The 13,041-nt window shown below is 36.4% G+C and overlaps 1 protein-coding gene across 6 annotated transcripts in view; it reads left to right on the top strand.

Annotated features, from left to right (window-relative positions):
- LOC106876428 (dynein axonemal heavy chain 3) overlaps nucleotides 1-13,041 on the top strand; it is a 247,804-nt gene that overhangs the window by 128,144 nt on the left and 106,619 nt on the right. For all 6 annotated transcript variants that reach the window (XM_089355526.1, XM_089355522.1, XM_089355525.1 and 3 more), the window contains exons 39-42: nucleotides 2,234-2,417; nucleotides 4,891-5,076; nucleotides 7,493-7,719; nucleotides 11,658-11,864. In XM_089355526.1, the coding sequence (XP_089211652.1) occupies nucleotides 2,234-2,417; nucleotides 4,891-5,076; nucleotides 7,493-7,719; nucleotides 11,658-11,864 (804 nt within the window). The remainder of the gene's footprint in view (nucleotides 1-2,233; nucleotides 2,418-4,890; nucleotides 5,077-7,492; nucleotides 7,720-11,657; nucleotides 11,865-13,041) is intronic.

Genomic DNA, 13,041 nt, shown 5'->3' with positions numbered 1-13,041 from the left:
CCCCACCATTGCTTGACAACCGATGTTGCTGTGTTTATGTTCACATAACTTAGCGGTTCTGCAAAAGACACTGATAGAATAAATACTAGGCTTACAAAGAATAAATCTTGTGGTCGATTTGTTCGACCAGCAGCGGTGCTCCAGTCACTTGACTGAAACAAGTAAGACAGTAAAAAAAACTATGCCATTTTAATCCCGAGCAAGGCCGGGTATCTCTGCTAGTATATATATATATATATATGTGTGTGTGTGTATGTGTGTGTGTGTGTGTATGTGTGTGTGTGTGTGTCTGTGTATACATACATATGTATGCTTATTAGGGTGGAGTAAAAAGTAAAAATAAAAAATTGTGGAAATTGAAAATGTCTGAGGGCTGAAATGTTGCTATATTTGGTTACTAGAAAATGCTAAATTTTTGCTGAGATCAATTAAGGGCATTTACTCCCTCAAGCCCTCTAAACTCCAAAAATGTGGGATTTTTGTAAATTTTTTACAACAGTGCAGTTGATCTGACACTGGCATTGGCCATGACTATGATCTCACTTGGCTTGACAGGTCCACACAAGCACAGTATACAAACACGCGCATGCACGCACATGCATGCGCGTGCGCGCACACACACACATTTTGTTTTAATTCTCCTCCTGTTGTTACTGTGACTCTGATTCCATTTCACAAACACGTGTTGTTACACTTACTTTTTGTTACACTGTCCTGTTGTTACACCACCCTTGTTCTCACACATGCTCTCTGTATGCAATGATGATGCACTGCTGTCTATTCTCATATTGTAATTTCATCTTTAACTCTACCTCTACAATGGATTTTAAGTCTTCTATTCTTCTGCTGTGTTTCTCTTTAGTGTTAATATCTTGTATTTACATAAACAGTGCTCAATAAGAGATAGAGAGGTGTTGTCTTTAAGATTCTCAAGTAGCGGAAATTCTAGTGTTTATTTAGCCTGACTAATTTCCTTCTTGTTTTTATTTAAACCCCTTTATGTTCAGTATTGAAATCCTACTTGGGATTGACTTCACTTTCCAATCCTTCAAGTTTAATAAAATATGTACAAGTAATGTAATGAAGTCAAATTTATCAATTATATTTCTTCTTTTGGAAATTTAATCCTTGTGTCAAAATTAGTAATCGGTAATGTTCAAGAGATGTCACAAGTAAATAAGAAGCTAATTTATTTTTATCTAAGCAATTAAATGTTGTGTAAGTTATACTATACTATAGTCTTGAGAGTTAAACTGGTCCCACCTATATCTGGATATATCTCAGTCAACAACAACTTCCTACTTAAATGGACCATGATACCACTAAACTTGACTGAAAAATGACTTCACCTGTTAAGGTAGAAATAGCCTTGAACAATTTTGGATGAAACACATCTAAGTTAGTCTAAGTTTAATATATGGGATTTACTTTTAGCGTTATTAGTACTGTCATGTCAATATGAGTTGGCACAGCGATGTCATTTGTCCTCACTTGAACAAATATAGACTGTTTCCTTGCATGTATTAATGACTTGATTGAATGACTTTTGTCACCTGCCGCAGTGTGTGAATACCAATCACAATTTGTCTGATTGTTAGCATCGTGTGACACCAGCTTCCTTTTTCATTGTCTTCTAATCAATCACAAGGCTTCTGCTATATCACCACTTCATCACAAACTTAAATATGACTTCATTTCATATTCCACTTTAGTGTTTGGCATTGTTGCTGTTGTTGTCATTTGCATCATCATTTGAAGCATGGGAATGTTGATGTTTTTGAACTGCAACATTTTGAGATTACATTCAACTGTTTGCTATCAAATTACTCCCATATTCCAAAGTTATATAAGGAGTTTCGTTACATGGTTAGTAAACCATGTAATGAAACTCCTTATAATATCAAGTATTCTTTGTTTTCTGAAATCTTTTATAATTGATTACACCATCTGTTTTACTCCTACATTATATATGATTGGATCTATGTTGCTCTTTTGTGTTCATAGCAAATCTTTAATATTTCATGGGTAATGCATATCACATATTTGACATCCAATTAGTGTCTGCTTTGAAATGTTAAATACAGATAGTATCCACTTGACTTGATAATCTTCCTTTCTTTAATATTATTATCAACATTCCATAATGATAATATTCTAGTTAAAGCTATTGAAAATATTTTACATATTTATCATGTTCTGTGTGAGTTGATGTGGTGTTTAATGTGATTTCTAGGCGGAGGAAAAGTGTCTATGGCCCACCAGTTGGGAAGAAGCTTATCATATTTGTAGATGACCTGAATATGCCAGCAAAGGAGGTATATGGTGCACAGCCACCAATTGAACTCTTGCGACAATGGATTGATCATGGCCACTGGTATGACAAACGGGACACATCAAAAATATTTCTCAAAGATGTGGTAAGTATTTTTCTCTTTTCTTTAGCCATTTGGATGTGTCACATATTAAAAGTATCTTACTATAATGGGTGTGATGTCCATCTATCTGTTTGTTCCCTCTTTACAGTCAAATGGCTGGACCAATGATCATGATGTTTTTTGAGATTACAAAAGAGGTAATCAGGAAGGTTTTTAGCGAAAAAAATGTGAAAAAGTATGATTATTTAGTGGATATTGAGTTTTGCATTAATGATGATGATGATAAAATTACCTTTGATTTTTTTTTGTTAAATTTCTGGCAATGAGGATTAACTCATTTCCACCCCCTATAGTATGCGTATTCAGTGGGTTTTTGATTTGCGATACTATCCCTTTATTTCCTATCATAGATGGGCAGATTTGTTATCTTACTATAATGGGTGTTATATCCATCTGTCTGTCTCTTTGTCTGTTCCCTCTTCATGGCCAGCTGGACAGACAGACGGACATAATGCCCATTAAAGTAAGATAGCAAATCTGCCCATCTACGATGGGCAGATTTGCTTCCTCTTCACAACCAGACAGCTGGACCAGTGGTTATGATATTTTTGGGGATTACAAAGACGGTTGTCAGGAAGGTTTTTAGCATTAAATAAACCAGAAAGTATGATTACTTTGTGGATATCGATTTTTGAATTGATAAACCACCTTCACATTTTTATTAAAAATTCACCAACCGCAAGTAACTCTGGATTTTCATAGTATAGTTTGTGGCCCCGTCGTAGATACAAAGGGAGTTGCAAGGACAAGTTAATAACAAAGATAAAATGGAAAAATTGTGTGTCAGGATTCAAAATGAAGTGGCTGTTGTTTATATCTCAGCTTTGTCAATCAATATAACCCATGGTACCAGAACTTCCAGACATTATTCGCATAGAACAGTGAGAGGTGAGTCTTAGTTTGATATTTTGCAATCCTAAAGATTCCACTCACGCATTCACAACAAACAAGGCACAGGATCAGACTTTAGATCATGTAGGTGTATTTTTACTCACTCCGATTTATATATGGCCAGTTATATGTTGCTATGAGTAGAGCAATGGACTCCAGTAATTTGAAAATTATTGTCAACCAAACAGAAAATATTGTCTACCAAGAAGTTTTGTAACTATATTGAAATTATTGAAAGGAATATGATTCATAACTTAAATAAGGAAATTTGTGAACTTTGAATGTATAAGAGCATAAACAAGTGTAAAATAGTGTAAACAACTAAAATAAAAGTATATCTAAATGATATTATTTTCTTAATACTTTTTATGTAGTGGTCGAAGGAAGCTCTGGCTTTCATTTGGGGTGGTCCGCATAACCACTCATGATACAGAGGTTGAGAGCATATTTCAGTTCGGGATTGAATCATCATCACATGTTACTTAGTTGCAAACACATGTCATATAGCTGCAATTAAATGCTGTATCACCAACAATAATGTGATTTCTCTGACATCAATTTCTCTAAGACATCACCCAGTAATCTATCAAGTTCATTTACATATTTCTCAATACATATTGCTGTTATGACTTTCCTCCCTCATTTTATGCCTCCATCATAGATGGGTAGATCTGTTAGAATTTCCAATATTTTTTCACAAAATTGTTTTTCATCTGCTTTCTCTTTCTCTCACTGTCACAGTTACCACAGTTGATGGAACAGCTTTGCAGTTGAAAAAAGGCCCTGGTGGCTTGCTCTATGGAATAGATGTTAATGTTTTTGATATAATAGAATATGGTAACCCCATAATTTGACAGTGTCTATCTGTTAAATCTACATGCAATACTTATATATCTAGTCAACAACTTCTATATTTAAAAGTCTGTATGTCTACATCTACTCACTATATGTGCCTGTTTAGTCAATATCTACACAGCCTATACATGAGTCTGTCTACCTTATCCCCTCATCACACTGCATTTCTCTGTTCAGTTAACATCTACATACAATGTCTGCTGTCAATGCAGGCAATGTCCCCACATTTTATCTTACTATCAACAGGCTACACACTGTGTCTATTCAGTTAACATCTGCAGTACTTAACATTCAGGTTACTCTGTCAAATGTAATGCTTCGATATTCACATTGTTTTGAATCAATCAGGTATTATCTTTCAGTTTCAATATTTTGATGATGTGATTGTTTATTTTTACAATAGCACTGTTAGGTAGGTGTGAGAGGCTGAATCTGGCCAGTTTAAGCATACAACGGGAAGAAAATATGGGACAGATATAGCTGGCTTAAATGCTAAAGGGTCAATCTTTTGTTTAAACTTTGATGTCACTATAAAAACCATCCTACTTGCTGAAATGCATATTGATTATCATATATTGGTAAAAATGCATATGACTATCATTATATTGGTAAAAATGTTCATGATAATAATAAAAGTGGTGATGGTTCCTACCACTGTTGACGTCTTCATAATTCTCATCATCATTATAATTGCTTTTCTTTATTGTAGTTGTTTGTATCAGCAATGGCTCCTCCTAGTGGTGGCAGGCAGCCAATTACAACTCGTTTTACAAGGCACACAAATGTCATAACCATCACTGAGTTTGATGACAGCACTCTGAGCAGAATATTTGGAATGATTTCAGATTGGCATTTTGGACGAGGTTTTGAGTCTGCATTTATGCGGATGGGCAAGGTAAGCAGTTTTGTTTTCCTTTTTTCTGCAACTGCTTATTATTCAAGTAATCATCACTGATGGTGATCAACTTCAGTTTCCATGTTTTTGAGGTGAAGTAAGTATTTGCAATATACATCTTCGAATAATGTTAATAGAATTGGCTTTCTGCCTTATCAAAGTAAACAGTTGTCATTGTTGATGTTGTCACTACCACAACTATTGCCATTACTATTACTGCTGCAGTTACTGTCACTGTTGCAATTGCTGGTCTCTGCTGTCACTGCAGCTGCTGATCTCATCACTACCAGTCTTGGAACCTCATCTATATCAATCTAACCAGTTTTGGAGAAGACCCTGTGTAAGTCATAGGAACTGCCCATCCTTGGTTGTTTTTAGTAGAGACTTCTCTGTTGAAAACTTTTGAGCTAAATCTCTGGTCTGAACATAACTTCTTTCATTCCTCCAAAGGGATCCTGAAAAGAATTTTAAGCATTACATTTTCTCTTCTGATTTAAGCCCTTAGAAGACTAAAGAAAAGTCTTATTATTTAACTTCGTCCGCTTATCCTTTTGCTTTGATTCATTCCTTTGACTACAACCATTGAGGTGCACCAACTTCAAGGGTTTTAATCAATTACATCTGTACCAGTTCTTAGTCTCGTACTCATTTCATCAACCTCTATTTATTGAACAGCCAAGTTAATCAGAGTTACTCCTCTTCTATCAACTTCAATACCACTAGGCATTTACATTGATATGCTGAAACACATATATATTATCTTCATTACACTTCCATTTATTCACGATGCTACAGGTTTATAGGTTGTATGGCAGAATGAGATGACTGGTTATGGCTGTTTGGACGCTGGTGATTTGGCATGGGTCACTGGATATTGAACCTGTTTTGGTGACCGTACTCTATGATATGGGAAGCAAGCACATAAAAACACACACATGCACATAAACACAGAAATGTACACATATAGATAGAGAGAGTGAGGGAGAGGGACATTATACATGCATACAAACATAAACAAAGAGACAAAGAGAGAGGTAGGGAGAGAATGAGAGAAGCATTAAAACATCTGATACCAAATAAGTCAGTGCCAAATCTGCAATGCCAAATAGGCAGGGCCAAAACAGATGTGCCAAAATGTCTCATACCAGTTGTATGGATCTCACAACATCTTGCTTCTTATTTTGCTCCTCCATCACACCGCAACAGTGAAAACCACTGATCTTTGTTCCTTGCAGAGCTCACATCTTTCATTTAACATGTACTGGGTACAGATCAGATTGGAGCCTGGTGTAGCCATCTGGTTCGCCAGTCCTCAGTTAAATCGTCCAACCCATGCCAGCATGGAAAGCGGACGTTAAACGATGATGATGATGATGATGATGATGATGGATACCTTTCATATCACCTCTCATTTTACATGTGTTAGATGCATTTTATTGTATGACCAACACTAGAGAGGTTATGTATGAATGAAAGGGACTTCTCTGCACTGTAATTTTTCTTTCTTTTTCAGAGTTACCACTCCCCTCTACAGATTGCCTGCACTGCAGCTCCCAGATTCTATGCATTCCCTGTATAATCAGAGCAGAGCTCTTTTTGAATTCTGTTGGGTTTGTTTTTATTGCCCAAGCTTGTAGAGGGATCACTTTCACTACAGCTGAGAAACTTCATCTTTTGATGACATTAGGAGAAAGTTTAGTTGCAAATAGACCCACAGTAGCAATCTGAGCCTGCTGGGAATGGGGGTGGTGGTTTCTGTTGTTTTTGAGAGTAAGAGGCCATGATAGTGATATGGTAGCTTCTGTCACTCAAAAGGCATTGGTCAGTCTAAAACTGTGGTAGAAAATATTTACCCAAGACACTACATAATAGCATCAAACCTCAAATGCAGGTAGTTGCAATGTAAACTTTTTAATAATACAGTCATACCTATACTTGATCTATGGTGAAGTCTTGTTCGGATTGACTTATGTCTTCTATGTCTCTGGATGAAATATAACAAGCATCAGTGGTATACTGGAATCAACTGCACTTCCTACACCTCTCTCCTAAAAAATAATGGTATCCTTCTGCAAATCTTCCTCTTTCTCTCTGTCTTCCCCACTTCTCCTTCTTTGTCATAATTACTCTATTTATGGTGGTGAATTTTCAGAAACATTATTCTACAAATCATCTTTCATAAGAGAGATGTCATCATGTGAATTATCCTCAGTAATATGATTGGTCACTTATTCTGTCAATCCCGAAAGGGTGAAAAACAAAGTTAACTTCAGCAGGTTTGGATTAAATAAGTACCAGTAATATACTCTGGTTGATTCAAAGTACTACACTTGTCCCACAAAATGTGAGAGTGTGAGGCAACTATAAGGTAAAAAAAGAATTCTTATTATCTGTCAACTTTTCTTCATATTGCCAGCTTATGGTCTCTGCGACAATGGAGGTATACAAGAATGCCATTGTCACCTTCCTACCAACGCCATCCAAAAGCCATTATGTATTTAATCTGCGTGATTTCTCACGGGTCATCCAAGGTGTACTGCTTGTTCCTCCTATCAACATGGTTGAGACAGACAAGGTAATCCGACTGTGGGTACATGAAGTCTACAGAGTATTCCATGATCGTCTCATTGATGACACTGATCGGTCAGTACAGTTTTTGTTTCTTTTATGTTTCGTTGTTATTTTGTTCTTGTGTAACCCTTGGTCAGTCCTGATTGAGTAGATCTATGGTAAAATGTATTCCAGTCTCAAGTCTCATTTTACTTCTTTATTTTTTTTTTCTCAGGCAGAGTATTTCTAGGATTACATTATTTAATGAGTCCTTACTTTTTAAAGATGGTTTCTTTTATCTTTTACTTGTTCCAGTCATTGGATTGCGACCATGCTGGGAAAATGCCTTGAAGACTTTACTCAAACAAATTGATCCTAGTACTTGTTCTTTTTTTAAAGTCTAGTACTTCTATTGATCTTTTTTGCTGAATCACTAAGTTGCAGGGACATAAACAAACCACCACTTGTTGTCACGTGGTGGGAAGACAAACACAAAGACATACATGTATATCATCATCACCATCATAATCATCATCATCATCATCATCATCATCATCGTTTAACGTCCGTTTTCCATGCTGGCATTGGTTGGACAGTTTGACTGAGGTCTGGAGAGCCAGCGGCTGCACCAGGCTCCAATCTGATCTGGCAATGTTTCTACAGCTGGATGCTCTTCCTAACGCCAACCACTCAAAGTGTAGTACTTTTTATGTGCCACCGGCATGGGAGCTAGTTAGGTGGGCCTGGCATCGATCACATTCAGATAGTGCTTTTTATGTGCCACTGGCACAAGAGCCAGTTAGGGAGTACGGCTACTTATATATATATATACTTATATACACATACATACTGGTGGTGGTTGTCTCCTCCTTATGCAGAGTTTGACCACCTCCTGTATCTACACCTTAGAACCATCATGGCATCTGATGTGGCTTTTTAAACCAGACAATGTTTTGAAAAGACACACACACATAGATTGCACATTCAATTTGAACCATCAACAGCTGCAATTAAGTTCTGATCTTTGTGGATCTTAAAATGTCTTTTGAGGCCTCTGTTAGATTTGCAGACCTTCTGGCATACATACATACATACATACATACATACATACATATATACATACATAAGTACATACATATGTACATACATACATCTATACACATGTACATACATGTAGTTTCTCAACTCAAGAAAGACGATTCTGCAATGTCTTGCTGAACAACCTGCATATATGATTTGTTCATAGTGATAAAATGCTTGTGCTGCACATGAGCTCACACTCACCATCAAATCTACATTGCCTGTTCAAGTGCTTGGTAGGCTACTCACTAGGTAGATGCTGAAATGATCATAGAGCAACATAAGAAGAACAGAACAAAACAGAACAGAAAGCATTACTCAGTACAGGAATTGAACACATGATCTCATGTTTGTGAATGCAATACACTAACAACTAGGCCATGTGCCCTCATACACCCTGCCACACACACGTGTATGTGTGTATGTATATGTGTATGAAAAAAATGAATAATAATGATATTTCTGATAATTTTTTCCACTTTAATGATTAAATGTTTACAAATCATTAGATGTTTGTAAATTGTATCATGATAGGCACAGGCATGGCTGCCAACCAAAGCATTATGAGTGGATTTGGTAGATGGAAACTGAAAGAAGCCTGTTGTGTGTGTATGTGTGTGTGTATATATATATATATATATATATATATATATATATATATATATATATATATATATATAAATATATAAATATTAATATTTCTAAGTCTCTCTAAAGGAGACTACAGCAGCGGTACTGGATATTAATAGTTATCGCCAGGTCAACATGGCAGTTCAACAAATAGGACGAATACTGCTGTTGATTAGCTCCAAGAGGCCATCGCCTCTAGCTAGCTATGTGACATATATATATATATATATATATATATATATATATATATATATATATATGTGTGTGTGTGTGTGTGTATATATATTTATGTGTGTGTGCCTTTGTGTCAGTGATTGTCCCCCCACCATCACTTGAGAACCGATGTTGGTGTGTTTACATTCCTCTGACGTAGTAGTTCAGCAAAAGAGACCAATAGAATAAGTACTAGGTTTACAAAAAATAAGTCCTGGGTCGATTTCTTCAACTGAAACCCTTCAAGGTGCTGCTCCAGTATGGCTGCAGTCAAATGATGGAAACAAGTAAAAGAATAAAAGAATAAAAGAATTGTTTCCCTTCCAGTGATCAGAGCTTGTTTCATACAGAGAAAGGGTCTCTGATTTGGGAGTGAGTTTCTTGCTTAAAAACAATTTTAAACTGTTCATTATTTGGTGTCTCAATTCGTATTCAACCTTTTGTTTATATGCGTATATGTATGTGTGTGTGTGTGTGTGTGTGTGTGTGTGTGTGTGTGTAGTTTTGTAACACTTTCGGCAACACCCAGACAGAAACTAAGACTATATTAAAAGAACTCTGAAATGAAAAAGGGAACAGTTTTAAAATCGCTTTTCAGCAAGAAACTAAGTCTCAATTCAGAGACCCATCCCATTTATATATATATATATATATATATATATATATATATCTTCCTCTCTTTCTCTTCCTCTCTTTCTCTTCCTCTCATTCTCCCCCCCCATACCCACCTTCCCCTCTTTCTCCCCCCCATACCCACCTTCCCCCTCTCTCAATCCCCCTTCCCTCTCTTATACCCACCCTCCCTGCTCTCTTCCTCTCCCCTCCCATACCCATCTTCCCCCTCTCTTACATCCACCTTCCCCTTCTCCCTCCTCGTCAACACCCCCTCATAAGCTCATCCCACCACACCCCAACACACTCCTACTCTACCTTCCCACTCCACCCCATCCAATTCCTTACACCCACCACCCACCCCTACCCACATACCCCATCCTACCCACAGACCCCTACCTCTACCCCACACTCCACCCATGCCTTCCCCACCTCCCAACACCCTCACATCACACCACACCAATACCCTCGCATCACACCACGCACACCACACCAATACCCTCGCATCACACCACGCACACACTACAACTGACCAACTACTTTCTCCTTTTCTCCCTTCCCCCATTTTCACACTACATACGTCAAGATCACCAGCATTCTACCTCCCACACACAGCCCCTCGTTCCCGATCACCGTTTGTTATCTCCCCCTTTCTTAGCTCTCCTGAAATAAGAATTTCTAACTTCCGGTCAGTCATTGTTATGATCGGCCATTATTATGATTGACCGTTGACTGAACACTATTCAATTTTTTTTCTCCGTGTTTTTTCTCCTTGTCTCCGTATTCTTTCTGTTGAAGAGCGTAGCTCGAAACGTCAAAGACTTTCCGTATTCCCGAGCGTCATACTAATATATACTTTTGTTATTTACACCACCTGTCCTCGTCTGTTGTTATTTTTTGTATATTCTCCCATATATATATATATATACATATATATATCTGTATAGAACATCTGATCACTAGCAAAAAAAAACAAAAAAAAAAACAAGAAAAAACAATCACAATACAATTTGTAAACATCCAATCATTAAAGTGGAAAAGTTACCAGAAAAGTCATTCATTTTTTTAAAATAGATAGTACTGCACCACTTAAATTACGCAAAAAGTGAAAATAACACTGACAAAATGAACCTTGGTGGAATTTTAACTCAGAATGTAAAGACAGATAAAATGCCCCTAAGTATTTTACCTGGCATGCTACAGTTTCTGCCAATTCTCCACTTTAATTAATATCCACTATGTTACCAATGAGAGAACCTTTATGGGACTCTCAACCTCTTGAAAATAGCAGCTAAATTTCCCTCACATCATACCATGTTGTCTTTAAAAAATGACACATTTGATAATGTAGTCCAGGTTATACTGAATGGAATGTGAGATTGTCACAATTGGAATATTTTTATTTCTCTACTGCTAACTCTAATTTATGCCATATCCACTTTTCGGTGCTGCTGGTTCCATTTTAATTTTTATGAACTCTGTTTTTCTCTTTACAGGGAAATGTTTTTCAGCATTGTCAAAGACTCATGTCAAAACAACTTCAAGGTAAACATTGACAAGGTTCTTGGTCATCTTTCAAAAAGTGGTAAAGTGAAGGACAGTGATGTTCGAAACCTCTTCTTTGGAGATTTTGCCAACCCTGATCAGAGAACTACTTATGATGAAATACAAGATTTAAAGGAACTGACCAAAGTCATGGAACAGTACGTTTATCATATAATTCTAGTTCTTTCCTGACTCTAACCACTACACCTCTTTGGAATGATATCACTGACCATAAGTTCTCATCAGTCACTAAGCCTTACTTCTTAAAAATCCCAGTAATAGTGAATGAGTGAGAGAGCCTCTGTGGTTACTTGACATGTTAGAAGTAGCAGCCAAATCTTCTCTATTCACACTCTGTTATCTAAAAGAAAAGAGATTGTCACAGTCTTTTATCATGTGTCTTTTCAGTCAAGGTGAACTTGGAGCTATGACCTTAACACATTATTTAAGTGCACTGCTAACACAGTGATACACAGTATTCACTTATAAAAACATTTAATATACTTTGTAGCATACTATGATTGCATGACAAAATACCGCATCCCTACAAGTCCTTAATATTTACATACCTGCTTCCAAGAATGTGTTTATCATGTAAAATTGGTATATCCAATAACATCATACTGCTGTATTTAGTGGCTATTTAAGCAATTAATTCGTGGATGATTAATGTGTTAGATGGCTGATGAAGGAGCAAAAGCTCCTGAAATATGGTATATATGTTCATTTACCAATTTTTTTCATCTTCAATCCCATTATTTGTTTACATCTGTCATCTCAGATATGAAATGTAACAAACTAAGTGCTGGCTATAATTTCTATAAAAAATTTGTAGAGATGACCCTAACACATGGCACTGCTAACACAGTAGTACACAGTTTTGACTAATAAAAACATTTAATATATTTTGTAGCATATTATGGCTGTATAACGAAATACTGTGTGCCTACAAGTCATTAATGCATACTATAGATGTATTCTTGCAAATTCTGAATTGTCTGTATAAACAGAGAATAACTACAATATAAACATCTCTTTGAGCTGACAGAATCATTGGCATATTGGACAAAATGCTTTGTAGCAATCCTTCTGCTTTATGTTCTGAGTTCAATCTCTACTGAAATTCGTTTTGTCTTTCATTGTTTCAATGTTGATAAAATAAGTGCAGTCAAGTACTGGAGTTGATATTGTTGACCACTCCCATCCTCCAAATTTCAAGCTTTGTGCCTATATTAGAAAAAAATATTATTATCATTAATCCTGTTATGGTTGATAATTTTTTTTTTTTAATATCTTTCAGGGTGGTTAAAATAAATATGGGTCAAGTACTGGAGT

The sequence above is a fragment of the Octopus bimaculoides genome, chromosome 7 (assembly GCF_046866305.1).
Source record: "Octopus bimaculoides isolate indiv1 chromosome 7, ASM4686630v1, whole genome shotgun sequence".
Classification (NCBI taxonomy): domain Eukaryota; kingdom Metazoa; phylum Mollusca; class Cephalopoda; order Octopoda; family Octopodidae; genus Octopus; species Octopus bimaculoides.
This window is presented reverse-complemented; position numbering and strand designations above follow the sequence as displayed.